We start from the raw sequence: 25,598 nt of genomic DNA, 5'->3' as shown, positions 1-25,598 counted from the left end.
GACTCAGTGCCTTTGCTGAAGGTCATATCGCCGCGCCTCCTCTGTACTGTCTTTTTGGGTCCAGAAGTAAGTGTGGTGCCTCCTGGGCCTGCTCCCCTCTGCCCTATAGCAACCCAGGGAATCCATGATTGAGGTCCTCATGGTAGCACTGCTTGAAGCTAGAAGCCTAGTTTTGTCCATTTACAAGAAAGACCCAAAATCTTGAGTGGAAGGAACCATCTATTTTATGATAAAATAGTTATTAGATTTGTTTTAGACCTTGTTTGCATTACAGTGCTAAATAAGTATAGGAATCAGAAAACTGAAATGAAAAAGAGCCCCACGTTTTTCTGCTGTGTGAAGCATTTTTATTGGTGTCCTTTCCCTAAGCTGTTTGCTGTCAACAATTTTGGCTTATTCCAAGGCATCATTTTCATCCTGTTCATGACCTTCTAGAAATTGAGGCTTTGCCTAGAGTGAAATGATAATCTCTATTCTTTCCCATACTATTTTCTTCACTTCTAAAATTGGACCATTGTCTTTTATGTGGACAAGAAGATGGAGGCCTCTGAGGTGGGAAGGAGTGAGTGGTTGGAGGCTGTGGGACGTGCCTTCTCCACAGCGTCCCAGCCTGCACTCCTGAACCAGACACCCGGAGCAGCTCTTACCTATGTTCTGTGACAGTGGAAGGCACCCCGTTCCTGGTAGTGTCCCTCAGGCTCAGCACACTTTCTCTGTAAAGGCCAGATAGTGAATATTACAGGTTTTGCCAATGATACAGACTCAGTTGCATCTATTCAACTCTGCTGTTGTAGTGCAGAAGCAGCTATAGACAGTACGTAAAAAATCAGCTTTGTTCCAATAAAACTTTATACAAAAGCAGGGTCGCCGGATTTGGCCCCTGGGCTGTGGTCTGTCTTCCCCTGCGTTGTAGACTTGGCCGCTCTGACTAGAAGGTGGTGTGTGAGCAAACAAAGCAGCTTGGCCTCCTGTGAAATAGGCAGTGCCTCTGTGCGCAGGGACCTCATGTGTGATATTATAGTTTTTCCAGACCCTGTGTATAGGGGGTGTTGTAATCGGACCCACCGTCACGGTACATATAAATTTATATATATACATACACATGCACACTTTCTGTTATATTCTTTTTGAAGAACTTACCAAAATGGTGCATTTTTTAAACAAGGCATAGGTTGTTTTAAAGTCTGTATGGTATCCTGTGTTAAAAATAGTCTCTGGAATGAAAAATATATATACATATATGTGTGTGTGTGTGTGTGTGTGTGTGTGTGTGTGTGTGTGTGTTTATGTGGGCTAGCACTTAATTCTTAAGGAGTGAAGGCAAAAATACCTCTGTTCCCTAAGTTCCATAAAAACCAATGTCCATTCATTCAAAAATTGTTCACGTGCATGTCATATGCCAGTCCCTGTACGTGCGGGGCTCTGGAGATGCTTGTTGGAGACACACTGTCCTGCCTCTTGGAGCTTCCAGTCTAGCAGGCCAGGCCAACTTTGAATACGGTACCACAGATGTGTAAGTGTTACCAAGTAGAAGAGGTGCTAGGAAGCATAGTCATGGACTTAATCCACTCTGGGGTGTTGGGAAAGTGACATTTGGGCAGAGCGCTGAGTAGAAGTGAACTAGAGTGGGGAGAGGTCCCTCAGATGTGGAGTCAGGAAGAGTATCGTAGGAGTATTGTACCTTCTATCCAGCTTACTGACAAAAATAGATGAAAGGACAGGAAATAGAAAGGGCCTGGCAAGTCACCTTCAGGATTTAGGTGCTGTGGATTCACCGGCTCATATGAAATGTAAGGAGTTCCAGCGTATCTGGAGAGTGGTGGGTGTGAGGAGGGGTGTGGTGTGAGGTGGAGCTGGGATGCAGGGTGGGGCCGGCTTGGCACTGAGGATCTTGACGTGCCCAAGGGCAGCGGAAGCAGGGATTCTAAACTAAGGAGTGGCACAACCAGATGGGTGTTTGGAAAATGCCCCTCTGGCTGTGGTGTGATGGCTTTGGAGGAACACAAGAGAGGACGCAGGGAGAACGGGGGCTGTTGTGGCTATGGCAGTGGTGTTGTAGAGACGTGGGCGGATTCAAGATGAAGTTCCCACGTGAGTCCACAGGGTGAGGCGATGGGTTAAAACATTGCGGGGTGAGAATGAGGACCATGGCAGTGTTGTCACTGAGGTTTCTGCCAGGGCAGGTGCGCAGTACCTTCTCCTGAGGTAAGGAATAGACGGGGGCGCAGGCTGGAGGAGTCAGATGATCAGTTCTGGGTTGGACACGTTGAATCTGAGATGGGGACATTGATTAGACAGTTGAGTATATGGGTCTGGAGCTCAGGAGAATGGTCTCGACCACAGATACAGATTTAGGAATATCAGGTAATTAATGGTGATTGAAGAAAAAGGAACTAGCGCAGTAATTGGAGGAGGCTCGGCGGCTGATGTTGCTTGTCCGGGGTTGACACTGACGTGATGCCATCACCTCCCTCCCTTAGGCTTACGCTGAAGACGTTATTGAGACTCCTCAGTAAGGAGGTTCTTCAATAGTTTCCTAACTTTTCTTTTAAACAGCTCATTTCTAAGTAAAATCTCACATGGAAACCAGCATAAAAATAAAGCAGATAGAGCGGAGCTGCCTCCCATGGGCACTGGTGGAACCCTGTGCCCATCAGAGCATAACAGTCTGTACTGGAGGGGAGGCGCCTCCCGCCCTGAGGTGGTCTACGCTTGTTCCTTAAAGGCTTCGAGTTACCCAGTTAAGTGGCTCCAGCATCAAAGCAGTGTGTGCTGACCCATGTTCTGTCTACAGACAGAACAGCTGGAGACGGCAGCCTCAGGACTGCTGATTGCTTGTAAGATGAGCTTGAGCTTAAGAGCCAGGGCTTTTTTCCTCCTTGGAGAATGCTGGAGGGTGGGTACCTAGCACATCAGTATATCAGGTGTCCCACACCTGTGATTCTCTGCCTTTCTCTTTTACAAATATAATACATCCTCTGACACTCTCCTAAGTAAAGCTCAAATCTGTAACAGTGCCCCTTGGGGCACAGTGTTTTTCTAGGCTTCAGTTTTATTTGTAGAGATTGACATTAGAAAAGATCTTCCACTGAATTTTACATTTTCGGTCACCAGAGGAAGTCGTGAAGAATGCTCAAGACTTGCTCTTGGAAGGAGAGGAATGGACGTGTCTGTTTCCCAGAGCCCAGTGGGTACCAGTTCCTTTTGGGCAGCCACTTCTAGAGTGTGTATTTATTACTACTTCTTTCGTCTGAATTAGGTCCTGTAATAGGGGATACAGTTTGCATGTTTTAATGTGAATTTTGAAGACGTTGAATCCTCATAGACTTTTATAGGAGCTAAACAGTACGTAACAGGTTGTTATGGGCATTAAGTAAGTTAATTTCTATAAAGCGCTAGGAATGCCTGGCACAAGTGCTGTGTTTCTTGTTACATTGTTGATCTCAGGATCTTGTGGGATGTTCAGGTCCTTTCTGCTTACTTCTTTTTGGTCTTCTGATGACTACTCTGCCAGCAACTGAGAGGGGTAAAAACTAAATTTTAATTATTTTTTAAGTCAGAGTCCAAAAAAAATTTGAGGGATTAAGTTTTTAAATTACCTGGAGATTTCGTAGAGAATCTTGAGGGGGCCATAGTCAGTGATCAGGTGCAAAGCAGAGAAAAATGGTGCTAAAAGTTGTGACAGAACTTGTTCTGCTTTAGAAGCTGCCTAGCCCTTGAAAAAGCTGGGCAGCTTCTAAAGCAGGAAGGTGACTTAGAAGGAGGGTGGTGCCAGTGTTTTGTTAGGTTTTCCTGCTTTGTGGTGGATTTCACTCAGCTCCAGGAACAAAGAGGTAGGAGAGAGCAGAGAGCTAGCAGAGATCTGTAAGGGGCCTGGTGGGGGCCAGCTCCCAGGTTACGGTGCTGGCAGGATACAGCCCCTGAGCTTCTCTTTTTTTTAATCCCCTACCATGTACGTAAAGTGACACGGCTTCTCATTGAACGACATCAGAGAGATTTTTGGATAAGGTGCGTCTCAAAAAAGCATGACAACTACGTGAAAGCCAGAGCAGCACAGGTGACCCCTAGCTGGTTTGGAGGATAGGATGCATGGCTTCTTTATTCTCTCTCTAAATATGATGTTTACTTCAGATTCATTTGATTCAAGGTGAAATAGCGTCTTGAGTGTCATTTCATTATTTGATAACTTGTGTAACTCGTGGTCGGGGCCCTCAGTTTAGCCAGAACATGTTTTGATAGCTCTCCTCTATTGGACCTTTACTGGGGGCCAGGCACTGGGCAGGGTTGGATGCTTCCTTATGACATGATCGTATTTAATCATCACAACCACTCTTGAGACTTGCTCCTGCCCCAGTTTTAGAGGAGGCAGCTGCACTTGGAGAAGTCGAGTAAATTGCTCAGTCAGATGGCTGCAAGGGGTTGAGCCTGAGTTCTGACCCAGGTCTGACTCCAAAAGTCATGTCCTAGTGTGCTGACTTCATATTTATACATGTTTAGTGTAAAAAAGATGGGTATAAAGATACAGGGAAGGAAGTGATGCTAAAACTAAGGTTGTGAGGAAGAGAGAACACAGCTTCTGTCTATGAATTGTTCATGGTATTAGCCTCTCATTTCAAGTAGACATTTTCTTTCACGGAGGTTTTCTACATGCATTTAGATTACATCACTTTCAAACAGGCCATAAAACAGCTGTCTTCAGAGAGGCTTCCCTGAAAAGAGTAGAAATCTGAACACGCAGACCTAAAGCCTTTTCAAGCAGTCCTGGCCAATCTTTGGAATAGTTCTTCATAGTTGGCTTTCCTGAATCTGATGCTGGTCTTGGTGTCTAGATTTGATTTTTTTCCTTTTAACCTTCCAGCTTGAGCATAGCTATAATGAATTTATATTCTGCCTTATTTGAAAATGCATTTAAGGCAGCATACAAAGATACATAGACTATCAGTGGAGGAATTCTGAGTTGAGGGACATGTGTAGGAGGAATATAGTGCAACCAGGATGGAGGGTAGTACATGAGATACAGACCATCATCATTTGCTAGATATGGGCCACAGGTTTGGCTGAGCTAGGGCAGAAGAAGCATTAACTCTTCCCAGTTTTCTGAGAACTGAGATAAATTCTAGTGGATCCATATGCCCTTATAATAAATAGCTTGTTTTTCAAGCTGTTTCTTACCCCATGTCACTCTATGAACACCAATGGCATCACCCCAACTATGACTCCTTAAAATAAAAGCAGTTGTAGGATCCAAACAAATGAGGTCTGGTTACTGAGCTCTCTGCGAAATCTAAGAGTGTTTAGAGCTGCCAAAGGAATGGATGGCCCACGTGCTCTTCAGCCACTCAGTCTGCTGTGACTTAGATCTCATGCTGGATTTCAGGGAACAATGAACTGGAGCTTGCACCTTTTATAGTTGGGCTGGTTGACTACGTCATCTGCCCAACAAACATCGGAGCTGAGAATACGGCTAGCGTGCTTTCTTGAAGTTGAAAGTCCTCAGATACTTGTACTGAGCAGAGGGCCCTCCTGTTTCCCCACAGAGGCAGGACTGAAGGCAGTGCCAGGATTTACCTCAGAATGAGCTGGGTAGTCGTCTTTTCAGGCTCGTGTATCTTAGGCCTCAATTTTTAGTGGCAAGGAGTTTGAATTGTACCTTCCTTCTGGTACATGATACAGACCTGTCTGCTCTGTCAGGCAGCCAGCCTGGGCTAAGGCAGATTTGTTCTCTAAGTTGGGTGGGGGGAAGTGAGTCTAGTTTCTAGATTTGTGTGTGTGTGGTCCCGCTGTAGAACAAGACCACTGGAGGAGGATGTTGAAAGCACTCGGTGTGCGTTGGATGAATAAGGGCGGTGCCTATAGAACATTCAGATGAAAATTTTAGTAGGCAATTGTAAAAGAGGGCCTAGAGCTTAGAAATCAGGAAACGGAGAGATTTAGAAGTTTTTAGGTTTCTAAAACTTAAAACAGAGTCAGGAGATGTGGGGCTAGAGTCTGCTAAGATGCTGTCCTGGGCCAGTCACTTTTCTAGGATTAGCAGCCCTTCTTTGTAAAATAAGCGTAAACTGTTGATCCCACAGGCCTCCTCCGACTCTGAAAATTCATTCTAAAAAAAAAAAACATTCTCTGAAAATTTGCTGGGCTGGTCTGTGTGGAGAAAAAGACCTTTTAGTAATGGTTTGAGGTATATGGTATCTTGAAAGTACTGGTTTGTACTAATATCCTTCTTACTCTCCAAATCAGTGATGTACTGTATAGAGAATTAGAAATGGACCAGAGGCAGTCTCCCTAGATAAATCATTATTTGGTGTTAGGAACTGGTCATTCACCTCCACCCCACCCCGTTTGCTTAAGTGAGCCTTATTTCTGGCAACCTTTACCCTTACGTCTGTGAAGATGGAAGTCATGTGGCTGAGTCAGTGGAAACTTGAATGTGGGTCAGGTGTTTGATTTTTTTTCTTTTTTGTGTCCCAGAGCCACCTCTTTGGCAAATTTCAAGTTGATAGTGTATAAACAAGTTGCAAAAGGCACATGTGAAAGCCTGGGAGCTTGTAGGGGAGAGCATGAGTACTGCCTGCCTCCTGATAGACTATGCTGCCCTCTAGTGGTAGCTGCTTTTCATCCATATGCTGCAGAATTGAATATTTTCCTGCTTTGAAATGAGTTTCCAATGGTTAAACCACCTTCACTCCCACTCCCTTTCCTGGAATATATGGATAAGGCCTGTATTTTAATGGTGTATTAGTTTCCCGAGGCTGCTGTAACAAATTAGCACAAACTTTAGTGGCTTAAAACAACACATTATTTTATCACATTTATTTATAACACATTTATTTATTTATTTATTTTACAACACATTATTCTATCACAGTACAGAAGGCCAGAAGTTTGGAATCAGGGTGTTGACGGGGCTGCATTCCCTCTGGATGCTCTAGGGGTGAATTTCTTGTCTCTTCCACCTTCTGATGCCATTGACATTCCTTATGGCTGCATCATTCCAGTTTCTGCTTCTGTGGTCACATTGCCTCTTCTGTCTGTCTCTATTTCTCTTATAAGGATACTTGTATAGTATTTAGGGCCTATGGATAATCCAGATGATCTCATCTCAAGATTTAATTACATCTGCAAAGACCCTTTTTATTTTCCAAGTTAGGTCACGTTCTTCTTTCCAGGGATTTGGTGTGGATATGTCTTTTGGGAGACCACATTCAACCCACTACAGGTGGTTAGTGCCATTTCTGTCCATTTTCTCTGGATGTTTAAATTCCCACTGCATCTAACTCTGTCCTTTGTAAACCAGTGTTCCCTTCCATTCCAGGTGGTGGCCGTGTGGAATGGCTTGCACCAAGGTCCACCAAGGGTGCTGCTTAGTTACATAGCTGCTTCCTTATTTGTGTTGAGTGTTGATTGTATTATTTTCAAATAGCCATTTAGTTTTTTTAATGATGAAAAATTAATTATAGCAAAGATTTTGAGTAATGTTAAAGTTTGCCAAAAAAAAAAAAATGGAGGACTTGACAGCTTAAACAGTAAATTGCACTTAACTAGGCATACAGGACATTAGCAGTAACATTTCATTTTGCAAAATAATAAAGAATTCCTTTTTAAGGATTTCTTCTTAAGGCTATCTTTAATTGTTTCTCTTCATTTCTCTGTAGGTCTTTTAGATAACCCCGAGCTTCGTGTGGTCCTTGTATTTGGCTATAATTGCTGTAAAGTGGGAGCCAGTAATTATCTGCAGCGTGTAGTCAGCACTTTCAGTGATATGAATGTCGTCTTGGCTGGAGGCCAGGTGGACAACCTGGCATCGCTGACCTCTGAAAAGTATGTCTGATGTGCTTCTGATTTCTTCTGTGCATCATGGGAAATGTTCTCAGCTTTATATTACTTTGGGTTTTTAAAAAACATGCTTAAAGAATTGCTAATAGTTCATTCCGTTTTGTAATAGACATAGGTTGAGGGGCTCACACAACGTAATTCTGCTTAACTTTGAAGAATGAAATTTATATATGTTATCCTTTAAGAACTTAGTTGGACTTATACTCTCCTCAAAATTGACTTTCAACATTGTCTACTGAGCTCCCTTAACAGCTCTGTACTCTGTAACTGCAATACAGTAAGTCCCCTACGTAACGAACCTTCAAGTTGCAAAACTTTTGTGCGTTTGCATGTCCAGTCATGTAAGTTAGTTCACGTGACTGGCATACATTGTCACATGCGTGCATCCTCTACAGGTGGTTATGCGTTTGAGTACTTTACAGTACTGTATAGAGTACAGTAGTACAGTATCTTTATTTAAAGCCCAGGATGTCCGGAAGCAAGCATAAAAGCAGCGGTGATGTAGCTGATACTGCTAAGAAACGCCAAGCGAAAAGAACTGAGAGAGTGGAGCGAGGTGAAAAGATGGTAGACGTCGCTCATTATTATAACATGAATCGTTCAACCATTGGCACGATTCTAAAGAACAAGGACAAGAACATGTGAAGTCTGCTGTGCTGGTGATGTTGACAATGTTACTGAAGAAGCGTGGAAAAGTGATGGAGGAGATGGAGAAGCTTCTTAGTGTGCGGATGCAGGATCAGCCTCAGTGTTGAGTCCCGCTCAGCTCAATGCTGATTCCAGAGAAAGCTAAAAGCCTTTATGAAGACTTGAGGAAGAAACATGGTGAAGAATCAGAGGGCACATCTTTTAATGCCAGCCATGGCTGGCTTCATTGGTTTAAGGCTAGAGTCAACCTTCGTGATGTAAAAGTAAGTGGTGAGGTAGCGAGTGCAGATATGGTAGCTGCCCAGGAATTTCCTGAAATGCTTCGAGAAATTACTGATGAAGGCACGTATTTACCTGAGCAGGTTTTTAATGTGGATGAGACAGGACTGTACTGGCAGAGGATGCCAGACCGAAGTTACATCAGTAAGGAGGAAAAGTTGATGCCAGGCTCTAAAGCAGCAAAGCATAGGCTACCTCTGTTGTTTGCTGGCAGTGCTTCCAGCGATACGAAGCTGAAGCCTCTCTTAGTTTATCATTCAGAGAACCCAAGAGCCCTTAAAAACATAGCCAGGGGCTCTCTTCCTGTTGTGTGGAAGAGTAACCCCAAAGCCTGGGTTACATAGGCCATTTTCCAGGACTGGTTTGTCCACCACTTTATCCTGAAGGTAGAGAAATACTGCTTGGAGAAGGACGTCCCATTCAGCATTCCTTTGCTGCTTGACAGTGCTTTGGGCCACCCCCCCATTCACGGATGGCTTTCATCCCACGTCAGAGTAGTGCATCTGCCACTGAATACAATGTCTCTCATCCAACCTATGGACCAGGGAGTTATAATGACTTTCAAGAAATATTATTTATATCACACTTTTCGTCAGGCAGTAAAGGCAAGTGACAAATCAGGAACAACCTTGTGACAATTTTGGAAGGACTATAACATCTACAAGGCCATAAAAAACATTGACTTTGCTTGGCTTGAGGTTACGGCTGTCACCATGAATGGGGTTTGGAAGAACCTTTGCCTGCAGTTTGTTCATGACTTTTGTGGATTTGAGAAGGTGGACGAGGAGTCCAAAGAGGTCTTCAGCAACTTAGTGACCCTCAGCCCTCAGCGAGAAGCTGGAGCTAGATCTGCAAGAGGACGACTTCATTGAACTCCTCCTTGCTGTGCAACATGACGAGCTTACTAATGAAGACCTGATGGAATTGGAGGCCCAGAGAAAGGACACAGAAAAACAAGAGGAAGAAGAAGTAACTGAGGAACCGAAGAGATTTACAACACAGGAAATGGCAAGGGGATTTTCTTTATTTGAGGAGGCGCTGTTAACTTTTTGAGGCACAGGACCCGAACGTAAAACGGTACACAAAGGTTGCAGCAGCCGTTCAGAATGCAATCCAGTGCTACCGTGTCACCTGTGACGAGAAAGAAAGAGCTACTACCCAGATATCACTGGATCATTTCTTCAAGAGGGTAGATAGAATTGAATCCAGCAAGGAACCAGAACCTGTGCCATCAGCGTCAGGCGTGAGTGACATTGCAGCTTGCCCTCCGTCTCCTATTGCTGACGATCCTTCAGCTCTACCATCTCCCACCTCCTCTCCCTCCTCCAGTCGGTAACTCTTCTTGCCTGTTCACTCGATGCCAGCCCCTGTATGCCAGCTGCTGTACTGTACTACTGTACTTTTCAAGGTACTGTACTGTAAGATTAAAAATGTTTTATTTTTTGTTTCTTTTTTATGTATTATTTGTGTGAGAAGTATTATAAACCTATTACAGTACAGTACTATATAGCCGATCGTGTTAGGTGGGTACCTCGGCTAACTTTGTTGGACTTAACGAACAAATTGGACTTAAGAACACGCTCTCGGAACAGAACTTGTTCATATGTAGGGGACTTCATATGGTTCATATGTATGTCACTTCCTCTCTGGTTCTGTTTTCCTCTAAAGGAAATGTGTGGTTCAACAGTACATTTTTATGGTAAAACTTCTCAGAGCCTCTAATACTGTGCTCAGTACTTTGGATCTTTTAGAGGGAGGGGGAATATTATTACCTGTGGTCCTTCTTAAATCTGTTTGGCCACAAAAAACCTTTTGTCCATGGAGCATCTTGCAGGCCGACTGGTATTACTTGGCACACATTTTTGGAAATACTGTACTAGATCTTTTTTTTTAACATCTTTATTGGAGTATAATTGATTTAGAATGTTGTGTTAGTTTCTGCTGTAGAGCAAAGTGAATCAGTTATACATATACATATATCTACTCTTTTTTAGATTCTTTTCCCATATAGGTCATTATAGAGTACTGAGTAGAGTTTCCTGTGCTATACAGTAGGTCCTTATTATCTATATTATATATAGTAGTGTGTATATGTCAGTTCCAATCTCCCAATTTATCCCTCTCCCCACCTCCCCCCCCCCCCCCCCCCGCCACTTCCCCCTTGGTAACCGTAAGTTTGTTTTCTACATCTGTGGCTCTATTTCTGTTTTGTACATAAGTTCATTTGTACCATTTTTTTAGATTCCACATATAGCAATATTACTTGGCACACATTTTTGGAAATACTGTACTAGATCTTTTGAAAGGCTTTTTCAAGCTCAAAAATGATGCATCGAAATTCATTTTATTATTAAGGCTTTTGTTTTCAAAGACAAAAAATATTTGCTCTTCTATCTTGAACCATTACTACTTTTCCATTTCCAACGAAAGTATGTAGTATTTTGAGTTTGAGCTAATTAAGTGGACATAAATATCAGCTGTTTCCAAAAGCAAGAAAATGAGGCCCCCCCCGCCCCCATCCTCCAGATGTTTCCTGCAAGCACTAGTATTTGTTTCTCTCTATATTTGTGTTTAATATTTGGATCCTAGAGTGGTGACATGGAGACACACTGTTAGAGATCAGTATCATTAAGAGCACCTTAAATCATCCCAGTCATAATCTCCCTCCTGGTAGTCAGCACTGATGGGTCAGGGAAAGCAGATAGCTAAGTTGAGTTCCCTGGAACCTGAGAAAGAAGGGAGGAAAGTCAACTGCACTGAACTCTAAGCACTGGATTTCATGCATAAGTATACCTGATTCTTGTTAGCTATCTGTGGGTTATTTCTCCTTTTGCCTAATTTTCCTTATTGTCTTTGAAATTATATACAGATAGGGCAATGGCGATTTAACATACAGTTGATCTTTGAAATGCAACTCACTCAGACATACAACATCTGAGGTGCTAGCCTGTTAGCATGGCTGTCTGTATATAATCTACTCTTTATACCTAATATGGGAAATATACCCTCAACAATCATTACCTCTTACATGACACATTAATTTTAACGTGGTCTTTATTACACTGTGTCATGGAGTAAGGGAAGCCATTGAGTAAATCAATGCTCCATGTTAATGGTGTCCAGATAGGAGCCCCCCCTCACTCCAAAAAAAGGTGAATAATTCTTTAAGGCAGGAGACTCTTGTTGCAGTTGTATACCAAAGAGGAAATGTAATAAGGTTAAAGGAACAGCAGTGGACTTTAGAAGATGGATTCTGCCCCTCAGAAACTGGATTTGCCACTAGTTAGCCTTAAGTCGCTTAGTGCTTAAGCTTTTTAAGTCTTAGTTTCTCGTTAACCCACTGAATCCTGCCCATTTCGTAGACTCAGGTGTTGGTAAACCTGATAGAAATGTTAGAAATGTAAGGTACTTACTTGGTTTTCCCCCAATGGGTGTTCACTATATTATGCTTTACAACTTTATTGGCATTTTATTTTTATTTTCTTTAGTAACCATAAAATATTTCATTAAAAAAAAGTACCAGGCAAATAGAAACAAAAAGAAAATGTATGATTTTACCTTCAGATTAAGCTAAATTATCAGGTCAAAGCAATAAATAAGATGCAGCAATATAATCTATTCCTTTATGGACCAAACAGCATAGAGCTTAAAACTTCTGGAATTATGGGTTCTTAATAAAATTATCCTCCATGATTGAATATTTAATACACCTCTTTTAGAATCTGACAGCTGAGGTAGGGGAGAAGAGATACCAAAGAGGTAAATAATACCAAAAGCTTTAATACATATTATAGTATATATGAATAAAATTGTAAGATTCCTTTTTCAGGGAAGTGAGAAAGGTAAGAATACTCTGTACCCTTCTAAAACTCAGGTTGGATTTTAGAAATCTTTGTGGAGATGCATTTGCCCCTTTGTATCTGTGACTGAGGAGATGGTTGCTTTCTTCTCTGTAGATCTGCCTTCTGCATTCTTTTAATATGTTAATTTCAGTAGTTTAATTTTTTAACCCTTATTACAGTCCTCTGATCAGGGAGAGAGAGCCTCAGACTAACTGTAGACTAAGGCAGCACTTCCCAACCAGTGAATCAGGAGGATTTTTCTTTTATACTGTAAATTTGAATGGTGTTTCATGATATATCGCCACTTTTCTAATTTAATTTTCTAGGAACCCTCTGGATATTGATGCCACCGGTGTGGTTGGACTGTCATTTAGCGGACACCGTATCCAGAGTGCTACAGTGCTTCTCAATGAGGATGTCAATGACGAGAAGACTGCTGAGGCTGCGATGCAGCGCCTCAAAGCAGCCAACATTCCAGAGCAGAATACCATTGGCTTCATGTTTGCGTGTGTTGGCAGGGGCTTTCAGTATTACAGAGCCAAGGGGAATGTGGAGGCTGATGCATTTAGAAAGTTTTTTCCTAGTGTTCCTTTATTTGGCTTCTTTGGAAATGGAGAAATTGGATGTGATCGCATAGTCACTGGAAACTTTATATTGAAGAAATGTAATGAGGTAAAGGATGATGATCTGTTTCACAGCTATACAACAATAATGGCACTAATTCATCTTGGGTCATCTAAATAAAGCCACCTGTAAAGTGGCTTTCGTAATGTATAACTTTCGGGCTCTGTCTTTTCCAGAAAACGGAAACTTGGGATATGTATATTACAAACGAAAAACTTTATATGTATCTGTTTTGTAGCTTTGACACTCTAAAGATTATTTAGTAGTTTTTAATATATTAGACGAAGGACAAGTTTGTACATAATGTAATGCAGGACCAGGAGTTGAGAGCTTTTGCATCAGGCACAAGTGAACCAATTATGGCTATATTGCACCAGATTATGTAGCTGCTGTGTGATAGGACTTTAGTCTTCTGCATAGAAAGACTGAAAAAGGATTCATCAACAGAAAGGAGATTTAAGACATTCCATGACTACCTCTGCAATGTTAGATGATCTTTCAGCAGAATCATGAAGATATTTTTCTCCCTTAATAAAGGAGAAAAATACACAGATGGCCTGGGAAATTTTTCTCTGCTTTACAATTTTACCATTTTTTTCAGAAGCTGTAACAAATTACTGACTTTTTACTTATTTGATAAATGTTAAATAACTATTTTTGTTTTAGTACTCTAAAGTTGCTTAGTCAGGTAAATTGCCAAGACTAATCAGTATTTTATTACCTTATAAGGAAAAAATTTTTCCTTTTCCCTCAATAAAGAAATTGCAACAGAAAATTCTTTTTTTCACCTACTTCTATATAACTAATTGGCAGATGAGACAATTACATCACCTTATTTTGGTTTTGTACCAATAAAACATACCTTGGAAACTCAGATAGCTGTGTACTTCATTGCTTTTAGTGAGTGAATGAAGGAATCCTTTAGAAAAGAAAACCCAGAATAATGGTATTTGTTAGCTAGCAAATCCTGGCATATTTCCAGTAAAATGTTTTTCAAGTTTAAATTTCTCATTATGTAAATATCAAAATGAAATCTGTGCAGAGAACACCAATTTCCCCCCAATATCCATTCTTTCCTTTTCACATAGTCATAAAACCTTTGATTTTCAGCTAGGCACATGCACACCACAATAAAGACTACATCCTTGTCTCCCTTGCAAGTATGACTGTTCTGGCTGGTGAAATGTGAGGGAAATGATAACGTGTCCTTTAAAACAGTGTGACCGTTTTTTTGTTTGTTTTGCCTTTTTTCGATCCTTTTGCTTAGAAGTGGATACAATTGTGAGCCATCTTAGACGCTACAGAAGAGGCAATGCTCTATTGTGGAAGAGCACCACACAGAACGATCCTAGGTTGCCATACAGTTTTGTTGAAGTGCTACCATTACTGATTTTGACTGCCTATCATCTCCAGAGTGTTTTACAAGACAGAAATTAACATCATTCTTGCCTAAGGCACTTGTTTTTTTTCCAGGTCTTTGTTACAGGATATCTGTATTAGCATATTCTAATACAGTATGATATAATATATGGCACTTTTGTAATAGTCAGTGGTTCTAACGGGATAGAAGAAAACTTGCAAGGTAAGTGAAATCACATATATTAACATTCCTGCTTTTCTATTTTTAATCACTTTTTTAAATGAATTTTTACTTCAAAAGATTTTTTTTCTTGCTGTTTATTTATATGAATGATAAAAATACTTAGAAGTTTCTTTAATTTATGGTTATACTCAATCTTAGTTCCTGAAGCAAGTCCAAAGAAAAGTTTGATTGCCATAGAACTTTTAATCTGTGAATATTAATATTTAGCCATTTTTATTTATTAACTCTTCTATTATTTGACATTGGTACCCATTATCAAGTAGACAATATCTCAAAATTTAAGTCCTTGGTTATGCTTACAATAGCATGTAAGGAAAATACTTTGTAAATTTTCTTTGTCCTTGATATTAACCAGAGTTGACTGAACAGTAGAGGAAAAAGGATTTTGAAAATGGAAATATGAACAAAATGCACCAGTTGAATGAATTGTTTTATTTTTTTCAAATTAATACATAAAATGTTTTATTACTTCTCAAAGGAGAGTCTGCTGCAAGGTCATTTCATACAATATTCGAGGTTAATATATGGCTCCTTTTTATAGCTGAGACTTTGGAGCTTGTTATGAACAATAAATTCATTTGGCCACAAGATTGGAACCCTGGTGCAGAATAGAAAGGGAAGAAGTTGAACCAATTGAAGGAGTAGTACTGATGAAAACAAAAGTTATTGGCCCTGCCTCTCAGAGGCTTTGACATTCTGTGGAAAGGTGGGGGGGATAATAATTTAACCAAAGTTAAAACAATTTATTACGGTTTTGAAAGGCTTGTCTTAAAAGCAAGCATTAATGGAAAAGTTTCTGTTTCAGCTAAAAACATACTAAATTCCTAGAAATGGCAACTGTTGCAGTCATTTGTGAAACTGGAAAAATGATCACATGAAAAAATTGACATGAGCACAAAAAGAGAAGATGTACCCTTACTGTTTTCTTTACAATACTGAGCTGTCTTCTATCAGGTGACAAGGATAGGATAGTTTAATCAAGGTGTTTAAAAAATACTGATTTCCTTAATGTGCTTTCAAAGTAGAATCTTTCTGCAGCTACAATTTGCCTTGTTAAAGGCTGCTTCAAAGGAATAAACTCCTTGAAAAGCCAAGTAGCAATATAAGAAAGAGTAAGGAAGCTTGGAATTAAGATCTCAAAACAGACACCCTATACATCATTGTTATATTTAATAGTCTGTGACCTAGAGTAATGAAGGGGGTCCAGAAGGCCAGTTCACTACTGTAATTAATTCTCAACTTTGCTTAAACCTGCATCATTGGTAAATAAAACAACTTTTCAACCTAGTAAGAGAAGCCAAACAGCACTAGTTTTGCCACTAATTTATATTACAAATTTAACACAATGAACGTGCAAAGAATGTAAAATAAACTTTTACAAATCTGAGAATTTCCTAGGCATTCTGCAGAAATTTTTGAGAAAAAAAAATCTACTTTTGTCATTTTGTGCCCAGTCTAACCCATTTGAACACCACCATAAATTCCATTTTAATGAAAACAGAAGACTAAATCCTCTTGATTTGAAATTGAGATTTTAGATGACTGACTTGGTTTTCATTTGTAGAAAGGGAATGAGTCTGCTTAATGAAAATCCTAAAATAACAAAACATAGTATTAGTAATAACATCCTTGTTAAATAAACAAAACTAATATCTGTGCTATGTAAAGTTTTTTTAAATATTAGACTGTAGAGAAAAATAGTCAGATATTTACAAGACATGTTATTTTTGTTTGATTTCTGCCTTATGCCATGATGGAGGCAGAGTAGAAGAATATATGCTACTCTAAAGTAGAAAACATTGGCAGAGGCCAATAAACTTCATTTAATGTCTTGTTACTAAGAGTGTATAGAGCATTTCATTTCATAAAGTTTTTATAAAAGTTACTGTTCTCTAGTGACATCACAGCCAGTAAAAATGGCAAGATTGATAATTACAACAAATTGGAAAAAAATACATATATTCATTAATTTTAAATGTAAATCAGTGAAGATAATTAGACCATTTTCTTAACATTTACACAATACCTCCACATCTAACCAAAATTCAGTCACCATACATGTATCTAAAACATAACTCTGTTCAAGGCCTAGTCAGGATACTAGAATTACAGATAGGAATAAACATAATTGACCTGAGTGACACTAGCAAAATTGTGTACTACAGCACTCCAAGCTTTTGTTCCTCCACAGAAACATTGAGGAGGAAAGGAAAAAAGCAGCAACTGCTTTTTTGCCAAATTTGTTGGCGCTCTGGAAAACAAAGGTTTACAGCAACTAACACAGTGCCCAGTGAAGAAATCCCATCCTCAAAATGGTAGGAAAGTTTTGTGATTTTTTTACTCACCCTTGCCTCCCATGCAGTGGTGCTCTTATTCTTAAAATGACAGAAGCCTGGTTTTCAGTTCCCTCCCTCAAACCAGAAGAGGAAGAATAGACTTTATTTGCAAATCACTGTTTGTCTTTTCTAATCTGTCGGGGGGATTAGAAGGACTGACTCAAGATGCTCATCACTGTTTTGCATAACTTGGAAATCAGGCAAGAAAGAGTAGGCACTGCTTGTGAAAGCTGCAAGATGACTGCAGAATCACAGGCACCTGGATATGGGTGAAGACATAAAACAGGCTGTGTAAGGCCTAGAGGAGAAGCTGGGGTGAGATTTTTGAGAAACTGGGCATTCAAAAACAGTTGTACCCAGGGGAAGATATGGAATGCCAAATGAATGCACAGGCAAAACATGCTCAGAAAAGATTTAAGAGAGCCTAGGTTTTCATCTTGGTCTGATCCCTAGGATAGAAGTAGGCCTAGCTAAGAGCTGCAGGAGTGCCTTAGCACACAGCTGAAATGCAAAAAGGAGAACTGGCATTCAAGGAAATCTCTGAAAACAGCTGAACATGAGATAATAGGAAAAGAGGCTTCAGTGATCACACACAAGGGATAGTCTTTGTAAAAATAGCTTGGAAAAGTCTCAAAAACAAATGAACAACAGCGTTCAGCAGTCAGCAACAACTGGTAAACACTGGGAATAGAAGAGAATGTTATATCCAGAATTACAGTATTGTAATAGTGAAATGCCCAATTTTCAACAACAAAAAACCTGTAAGGCATACAGAGAAACAGGGAAATGACGCCTATTCAATGGAACAGAAACTGGCCTGGCCCACACATTGAACTTACTAGAAAAAGACCTTTAAATATGCTCAAAGAACTAAAGGAAATCAAGAAAGTGATGAATAAAATGAGAATACCAGTGGAGAGAAATTATAAAAAAGAACCAAACAAATTTTGGAGCAGAAAGTTACAATAACAAAATTTTCACTGGAGGGGTTGAACAGCAGATTTGAGCAAGCAAAAGAACTCATCAGCAAAGTTGAAGACAGGACAGTTGAAATAATTGTGTCTAAGAAAACAAAGTAAACAATCTAAGGGATTTGTAAGATACCATCAAATGGAGCAAGAAACATAACAGGAGTCCCAGAAGGAAAAGAGAAAGCTACATAAAGTTTATTTGAAGAAATAATGACAAAAAAGCTTGCCAAATTTGATGCAAGACGTGGATGTACGTATCAGGAGGCTCAACAAACTCCAAATAGGGTAAAGTCAAAAGAGACACCAAGATACATTATAGACGGTCCTTGACCTAGGACAATTTGACTTCGGAATTTTTCAACTTTACGATGTTGTAAAGACGATATGCGTTCAGTAGAAACCATACTTCAAGTTTTGAATTTTGATCTTTTCCCAGGCTAGCAATATGCAGTAAGATATGCACTTATGATGCCTAGCAGTGGCAGAGAGCTGCAGCTCCCAGTCAGCCACATGATCATGAGTAAACATCTAATACACATACAACTATTCTGTTTTCAGTACAGTATTCAGTAAATTACATCACTTCAAAATAGGCTTTGTATTAGACGATTTTGCCCAGCTACAGGCTAACGTAATTGTTCACAGCACATTTAAGATAGGATAGGCTTAGCTATGATGTTCAGTAAGTTAGGTATATAAAATGCATTTTCGACTTATACTTTCAACTTACCATGGGTTTATCAAGATACAACCCCATTGTAAGTGGAGGAAAATCTGTATAATTAAGCTATACAAAGAGAAAGAATCTTGAAAGCAGCAAGAATGAAGAAACATCACATAAAAGGGATCTTCAATAAGATTATCAGATTTCTCAAAAAAACTGTCAACCTAAAATCTTCTATCTGGCAAAACTGTCCTTCAAAAATGAGGGAGAAATTAAAACATTACCGGACACTGATACAACTGGACCTGCCCTGCAAGAAATGCTAAAGGAAATTCTTCAAGTTGAAATGAAAGGACAAAGGATAGGAACAGGAAACCATATGAAGAAGTAAAGCTCTCCAGTAAAGGTATACATGAACAGTTATAGAAACTAGTATTATAACTTTGATTTGTAACTCTTTGTTTTCCACACAGTTTAGGAACTAACATATAAAAATACAGTTATTGGTTTATGTTTTTAGTTGGTTTATGTTTTTAGACACAGTGCTTAAAGATGTAATCTTGTGACAGTAATAGTTGAAAGGGAGTGAGGGTGAAGTTATATAAGAGCAAAGTTTTTATGCACTATTGAAGTTAAGCTGCTGTAAATTCAAATTAATGTCATTACTTCATGATGTTAAATGGAATCCCCGTGGTAACCACAAAGAAATAGCTATAGAATACACACAAAAGGAAAAAAGAGAATTTTAATGTTTCACTATAAAACAAAACACAAAAGAAGACACTAACACAGAAAATAAGGAGCAAAAATATTCCATGCAAATAGTAACCAAAAGAGAAGAGTATACTATTATCAGACAAATAGACTTACAACCTTTTTGGATTTAAAGAGACAGAAAAGTACATTATATGTTAAAAGGTTTTATACAACAACGATGTAACAGTTATATACATTTACACATCTAATAACATCCTCAAAATACATTAAGCCAAACACAACATACCAAAACAGCACTGTTTTCATTGCACCCCATAAGACAGAAAATTCTAGCTGTAAATGCTTACATTAAAAAAAAAAATCTGAAATCAACATTCTAACTTTATAACTTAAGGAACTAGAAAAAGAATAGACTAAACCCAAAGCTAGTAGAAGGAAGATTAGAACTAAGAGAAGCAAAATACTGAAAAGAAAATCAATAGAAAATTTTGAACTAAAAGCTAGTTCTTTGAAAAGGTTAACAAAGTGGACAAACCTTTAGCTAGATCAATAACAAAAGAGAAGACTCAACTTCTAAAAACAGAAATAAGAGTAGGGTTATTACTAACGAGTCTACAGAAATAAAAAGGATCATAAGAATACTATGAGCAGTTTTAAACAAGTTGAATAACCTAGATGAAATGGATATATTTCTAAAAACAAAAACACAACCATACTAAGACTGATTCATGAAGAAATTAAAAATCTACATAGACCTATAGCTAGAAAGGAGATTGAATCAGCAGTCAAAAACCTCCCAACAAAGGAAAATCCTGCAACCTCTGGCTTTACTCAATTCAACCAAACATTTAAAGAAGAAATAACTCCAGTCCTCAAACCTTTCAAAAAAATTCAATAGGCGGGAACACTTCCTAATCCATTGTATAAGGCCAGTATTGCCCTGATACCAAAGCCAGCCAATGACAACACAAGAAAAGAAAGTTAAAGACCAATACCCGGATGAATATTGATGCAAACATCTTAAAGTATTAGCAAACTGAATTCAAGAGCACATTAAAAGTTTTATACATTTTGAACAAGTGGATTTATTGCTGCAATGCAAGGATGGTTCAACAGATGAAAATCCAATCAAATACAATACACTGCATTAGCAGAATGAGGGTCCCACATGGATCCCATCAGTTGATGCTGAAAAAGAATGTGACAAAATTCTTTTTGATTAAAAAAAAACCACCACCTCCCCCTAGGAATTGGAGGAAGCTACCTCAATATAATAAAGACCACATATGAAAACCTTATAGCTAACATCATACTCAATGGAGACGGACTGAAAGCATTTCCTAACGATCAGGAACAAGACAAGGATGCAGCTTTTACTACTGCTATTCAACATAGTGTTGGAAGTTCGAGGCATAGTAATTAGTCAAGAAAAAGATTGAAATTAGAAAGGAAGAAGTAAAATTATCTCTGCAGAATACATGATCCTATATGTAGAAAACACTAATGATCCTGCACCCACAAATCTGTTAGAACTTGAAACAAATCAGCAAAGTTGAAGCATACAGAAGCAACACACAAAATCAGTTTCCTTTCTGTACACTAACATGAACAACCCAAAACAGAAATTAGGATAACTCCCTTTACAATAGCATCAAAAACAATAATATACATAGGAATTAACTTAATGAAGGTGAAAGACTTGTACACTGAAAACCACAAAACATTGCTGAATGATGTTAAAGATGACACATAAATGGAAAGACATCCCATGTTCATAGATTGGAAGACTTAATACTGGTATGATGTCAGGTGATCTACAGATTCAATGTAATCCACTTCAAAATCTCAATGACATTTTTTACAGATATAGAAAAATAAGCAGAATATCTAGGATCCCCAAATAGCCAAAACAATCTTGAAAAAGATTAAAGATGGAAGGCTCACACTTCCTGATTTCAAATTTTACTGCAAAGCTACAATAATCAAAGAATAAAGAATCCAGAAATCCTCACATATATGGTCAAATGATTTGGGGGAAGTGCACCAAGACCATTTAATGGGAAAGGACAGTGTTTCCAACAAATGGTGTTGGGAAAATAGGATATCCACATGCAAAAGAATGAAGTTGGATTTTTATCTAACACCGTATAGAAAAATTAATTCAAATGGATCAAAGACCTAAACCTAAGACTTAACTCCACTCTTAGAAGAAAACGGGGGAAAAGTTTTAGGACTTTGGATTTGGCAGTGATTTCTTGGATATGACACCAAAGTCATAGGCATCAGAAGAAAAAACAGACAAACTGGGCTTCATCAAAAATTAAACATTTATGTATCAAAGGACACTATCAACGGAGTGAAAAAAGCAATCCACAGAATGGGAGAAAATATTTGCAAATCACATATCTGATGAGGGATTAATATCCATTAATATATAAAAAACTCCTAAAATGCAACAACAGCAATGAGACAACCCAAATCAAAACTGGGCAAAGGACTTGAATAGACAGGAATCCAAAGAAGATACAGAATGGCCAATAAGCACGTGAAAAAATGCTCAACATCACTAACCATTTGGGAAATGCAAATCAAAACCATGATGAAATACCACTTCATACCCATTAGGGTGGCTATTATTGGGGGAAAAAAAAAGTGTTGACAAGTATGTGGAGAAACTGGAACTTTTGTGTATTGCTGCTAGGAATATAAAGTGGTATAGCTGCTGTAGAAAACAGTATGGCAGTTCCTCAAAAAATTAAATACAGAATTAGCATTTGATTCAGCAATTCCACTTCTGGGTATTTATACAAAAGAACAGAAAACAGGGGCTTGAAGAGATACTTGCACATGTATGTTCATGGAAGCATTATCTCAGTAGCCAAAAGGTGAAATGACTCATGTTCATTGATTGATGAATGAATAAGCAAAATGTGGTACATACATACAGTGGAATATTATTCAGTCATACAAAGGAATGAAATTTGGATACATACTATAGTGCTGATGAACCCTGCAGACATGGTAAGTGAAATAAGCCACACACAAAAGGACAAATACATGATTCTACTTACATGAAGTACTGAGAATATTTAAATACTTAAAGTAGAATGTTGGCTACCAGGGTGTTGAGTAAAGGAATGGGGAGTTATTGTTTAATGGGTACAGTGTTCAGTATGGGATGATGAGAAAGTTCTGGAGATGGATGGTGGTGATGGTTGCACCAGTGTGAATATAATTAATGCCACTGAATTGTATACGTAAAAATGGAACATCTTATGTATGTTTTTCTACCATAAAAACTTCTTTAAACCACCAAAAAAAGTCATATAACCTAGCTATTAAAAAAAAAAAAAAGGTTATCAAGCCACAAGACACAGAGGAAGGTTAATTTGTATATGGCTAAGTGAAAGAAGACAGTCTGAAAAGGCTACATACTGTATGACTCCAACTATATGACATTCTGGAAAACTATAGAGATAGTAAAGGGATTAGTGGTTATCACTGTGAGATTGGGAAGGGTGAGTAGATGGAGCACAGGAGATTTTTAGGGTGGTGAAATTATTCAACATGATACTGTAGTGGTGGACACATAAAATGATGCATTTGTCAAAATCCATAAAACTATAACAAAAAGAGGAGCCTTAATGTAAACTATAGACTTTTGTTAATGTTGTTTCATTTGTTTCATTTAATTTATAATTGTTTCATTTATATTAGCAAATGTAGCACACTAGTACATTTTACATAGATGTTTAATAGTAGGGAAAACTGTATGGGAGAGGGAAGTATATGGGAACTCTGCACTGTCTTCTCAATCATTCTATAAATCTGTAACTTTTAAAAAAATAGTCTGTTAAAAAATTCGATGAGGGTTTTTCGTTTTGTATACTCTAGTGTCTCAAGCTCATATGTATTAGTTGTAAGTGAATGATGGGTAAATGAATGAGCGAATGAATGAATCAGTGGCACTAGTGACAGATTCAATTCACAGTGCTCACACTGGGCTAGACTGTTGGGAAAAGTCAGTGTGTACCGACTGAGGGATTAATAACCAGAATATTTGAAGAACTAAAATGCAACAACAGCAACAAGAGACAACCTAGTTCAAAATAAGCAAAGGACTTGAACAGGCAGGTATCCAAAGAAGATATACAGATGACCAATAAGCACATGAAGAGATGCTAAACATCACTAATTAGGGAAATGCAAATCAAAACCACAATGAGATACCACTTCACACCTATTAGGATGGCTATTAAAACAAACAAACAAAAACAAGTGTTGGCAAGGATGTGGAGAAACTGGCTTGAAGGGGAAGTTGTTCACAGGTGGGCTGTTACGTTTGGCCAGAGCTTGCTCTGCCTCAACCATTTACTAGCCTAGACCTTTGGTGTTCAGAACTCCCACTGCTCCAAGCTACTCCACAACTCTTCATATGTCCTGAAAGTTGCCATTGGTTTTTTTCTATTATATTTCAGGGTAACTACACAGTTGGAAAAACTGAAGAAACTGTTCTGGCCTAATGAATTATTTTGCTCCTAATAAGGTGAAAACCTCACATTCTGCAAAATCATGCCCTAAAATTAAAAGCCTTTTGGGGAAAATAAGTTTGGAATTTTGTAACCTGAGCAGTAACAAAAACTAGAATCCTAAATTTCCACTAGTATCTGCACTGCAAATTAGTCCATCTTCGGTATACTTAAACTTTTGGGCTTGTGTTTCTTTCAGATATAGATCCTTGAAATCAATTGCTTCTCATAGAGAAACGATTTTCATCAATATATTAAAAATATGATCTAAAGGTAGCTGCCAATGATAGGGATAGAGCAGGATAGTTACACAGGTAGTTTTAGAAGTCCCACTAGGGGATTATAGACACAAAGGGAACTTCGGGAGACCATTGTAAGCTAATGAACACTCAAGAAAGCAATCAGAACACTATGAAACAAAACAGGTCTTAACAATGAAACCATGCAATAAAAGCATGAGATATGCCCCAGGCCATTAAGTGAAAAAACAAGACCTGCAGCCTGCTGGTCAAGGTCAGCAAGATAATGATCTTTAGGACATGCACCTGAGCATGTACCAAGGACAGGAATACAGGGGAAAGGTGGCATTCCAAAGTAGAAGACCCTCATACTGAAACCTGAGATGATCTAACATATTTTAGTCTATGTTACCACCCTTCTGCTGATTTGAATAGCACCATGACAGTCCCCGTTTGACCAAATAGGGTCAAAAACTCCTCTGCCCCACCCAAAGGAGGAGCTAGTGATGTAAGTGTGATGTCTACTCAAAGAATGTGGAAGAAGGTGGTCTTCTCCCACTTCCCACTTCTCCTTTGATTATAAAAACGTAGCCCACTTAGTTCTTGGGGCAGAGCTCTCTTGCCTGCCCACTTGTATCCTTCACAAGCATTCTATACTAATCAATCCACTTCTTACCTCCCACTTTGTCCCTCACCGAATTCCTTCTGCACAGACATAAAGAACCTGTGAGTCATTAAGTCCTGAGACAAGTTGTGTGGTTTCGCCTTCATCAATCAATGCTTTTTTTCTAATCACCGGGTGAAATGTCTTCATGCCTTACCTGTACTTGCAGCTTCCCCAGACAGCTTAACACAGTGAAAGCCACTAAAGCCACTCCTTGCCCTTAATTAGGATTTTCATCTTTTCTCTTAGGGTCTTCATACATTGCTAAAAGTTTCTCCTTAGCTGTGAGAAAGTTTGCCTCTGGATGCCTCAACACATTAGCTTACTGGGAAAAATGTTTGACCAATGCAACTTTCACATAGGATTAATATTACTCCCCTATTTACCGACTGCAAATGAACTAATAATATACGTGACAGAAACACACATACCTTGCAATAGGACAGACTGTTTCAGGGTATGATAACTTTCAGTCTTATTTAGAGAACAAAGAAGGATTAACTTGTTTAATTTCTTTTACCTTTTGGTGTTTCATTTTCTGCCTTTGTAACAAAAAAGCAGTGATTTGGGTTCACTGTGATATTTCTTCAATGTTCTCCATGACCTATAGAAAATAAGAATTAAGATGTTTTCTCCATCTCAATTTTTC

The 25,598-nt window shown here is 38.8% G+C and overlaps 2 protein-coding genes across 8 annotated transcripts in view; one reads left to right on the top strand and one right to left on the bottom strand.

Moving 5' to 3' along the window:
• FBXO22 (F-box protein 22) overlaps window positions 1–13,379 on the top strand; it is a 29,761-nt gene extending 16,382 nt beyond the window's left edge. For all 3 annotated transcript variants that reach the window (XM_068556292.1, XM_068556282.1, XM_068556275.1), the window contains 2 exons: window positions 7,653–7,818; window positions 12,929–13,379. In XM_068556292.1, coding sequence (XP_068412393.1) covers window positions 7,653–7,818; window positions 12,929–13,346 — 584 coding nt within the window. In that variant the 3' untranslated portion in view covers window positions 13,347–13,379. The remainder of the gene's footprint in view (window positions 1–7,652; window positions 7,819–12,928) is intronic.
• A 1,935-nt stretch (window positions 13,380–15,314) lies between these two features.
• Window positions 15,315–25,598, bottom strand: part of NRG4 (neuregulin 4) — a 135,725-nt gene continuing 125,441 nt past the window's right edge. For 3 of the 5 annotated variants that reach the window (XM_068537281.1, XM_068537273.1, XM_068537291.1), the window contains exon 8: window positions 15,315–16,422. In XM_068537281.1, the coding sequence (XP_068393382.1) occupies window positions 16,364–16,422 (59 nt within the window). In that variant the 3' untranslated portion in view covers window positions 15,315–16,363. Of the gene's footprint in view, window positions 16,423–17,174; window positions 17,241–25,469; window positions 25,554–25,598 lie in introns of all 5 variants that reach the window. The other 2 variants (XM_068537309.1, XM_068537300.1) reach the window with 2 other exon arrangements.

This window comes from Eschrichtius robustus, chromosome 1 (genome assembly GCF_028021215.1).
Source record: "Eschrichtius robustus isolate mEscRob2 chromosome 1, mEscRob2.pri, whole genome shotgun sequence".
NCBI classification, from domain to species: Eukaryota; Metazoa; Chordata; class Mammalia; order Artiodactyla; family Eschrichtiidae; genus Eschrichtius; species Eschrichtius robustus.
The sequence above is the reverse complement of the archived record's forward strand: the minus strand, read 5'-3'. Positions and strand labels throughout refer to the sequence as shown.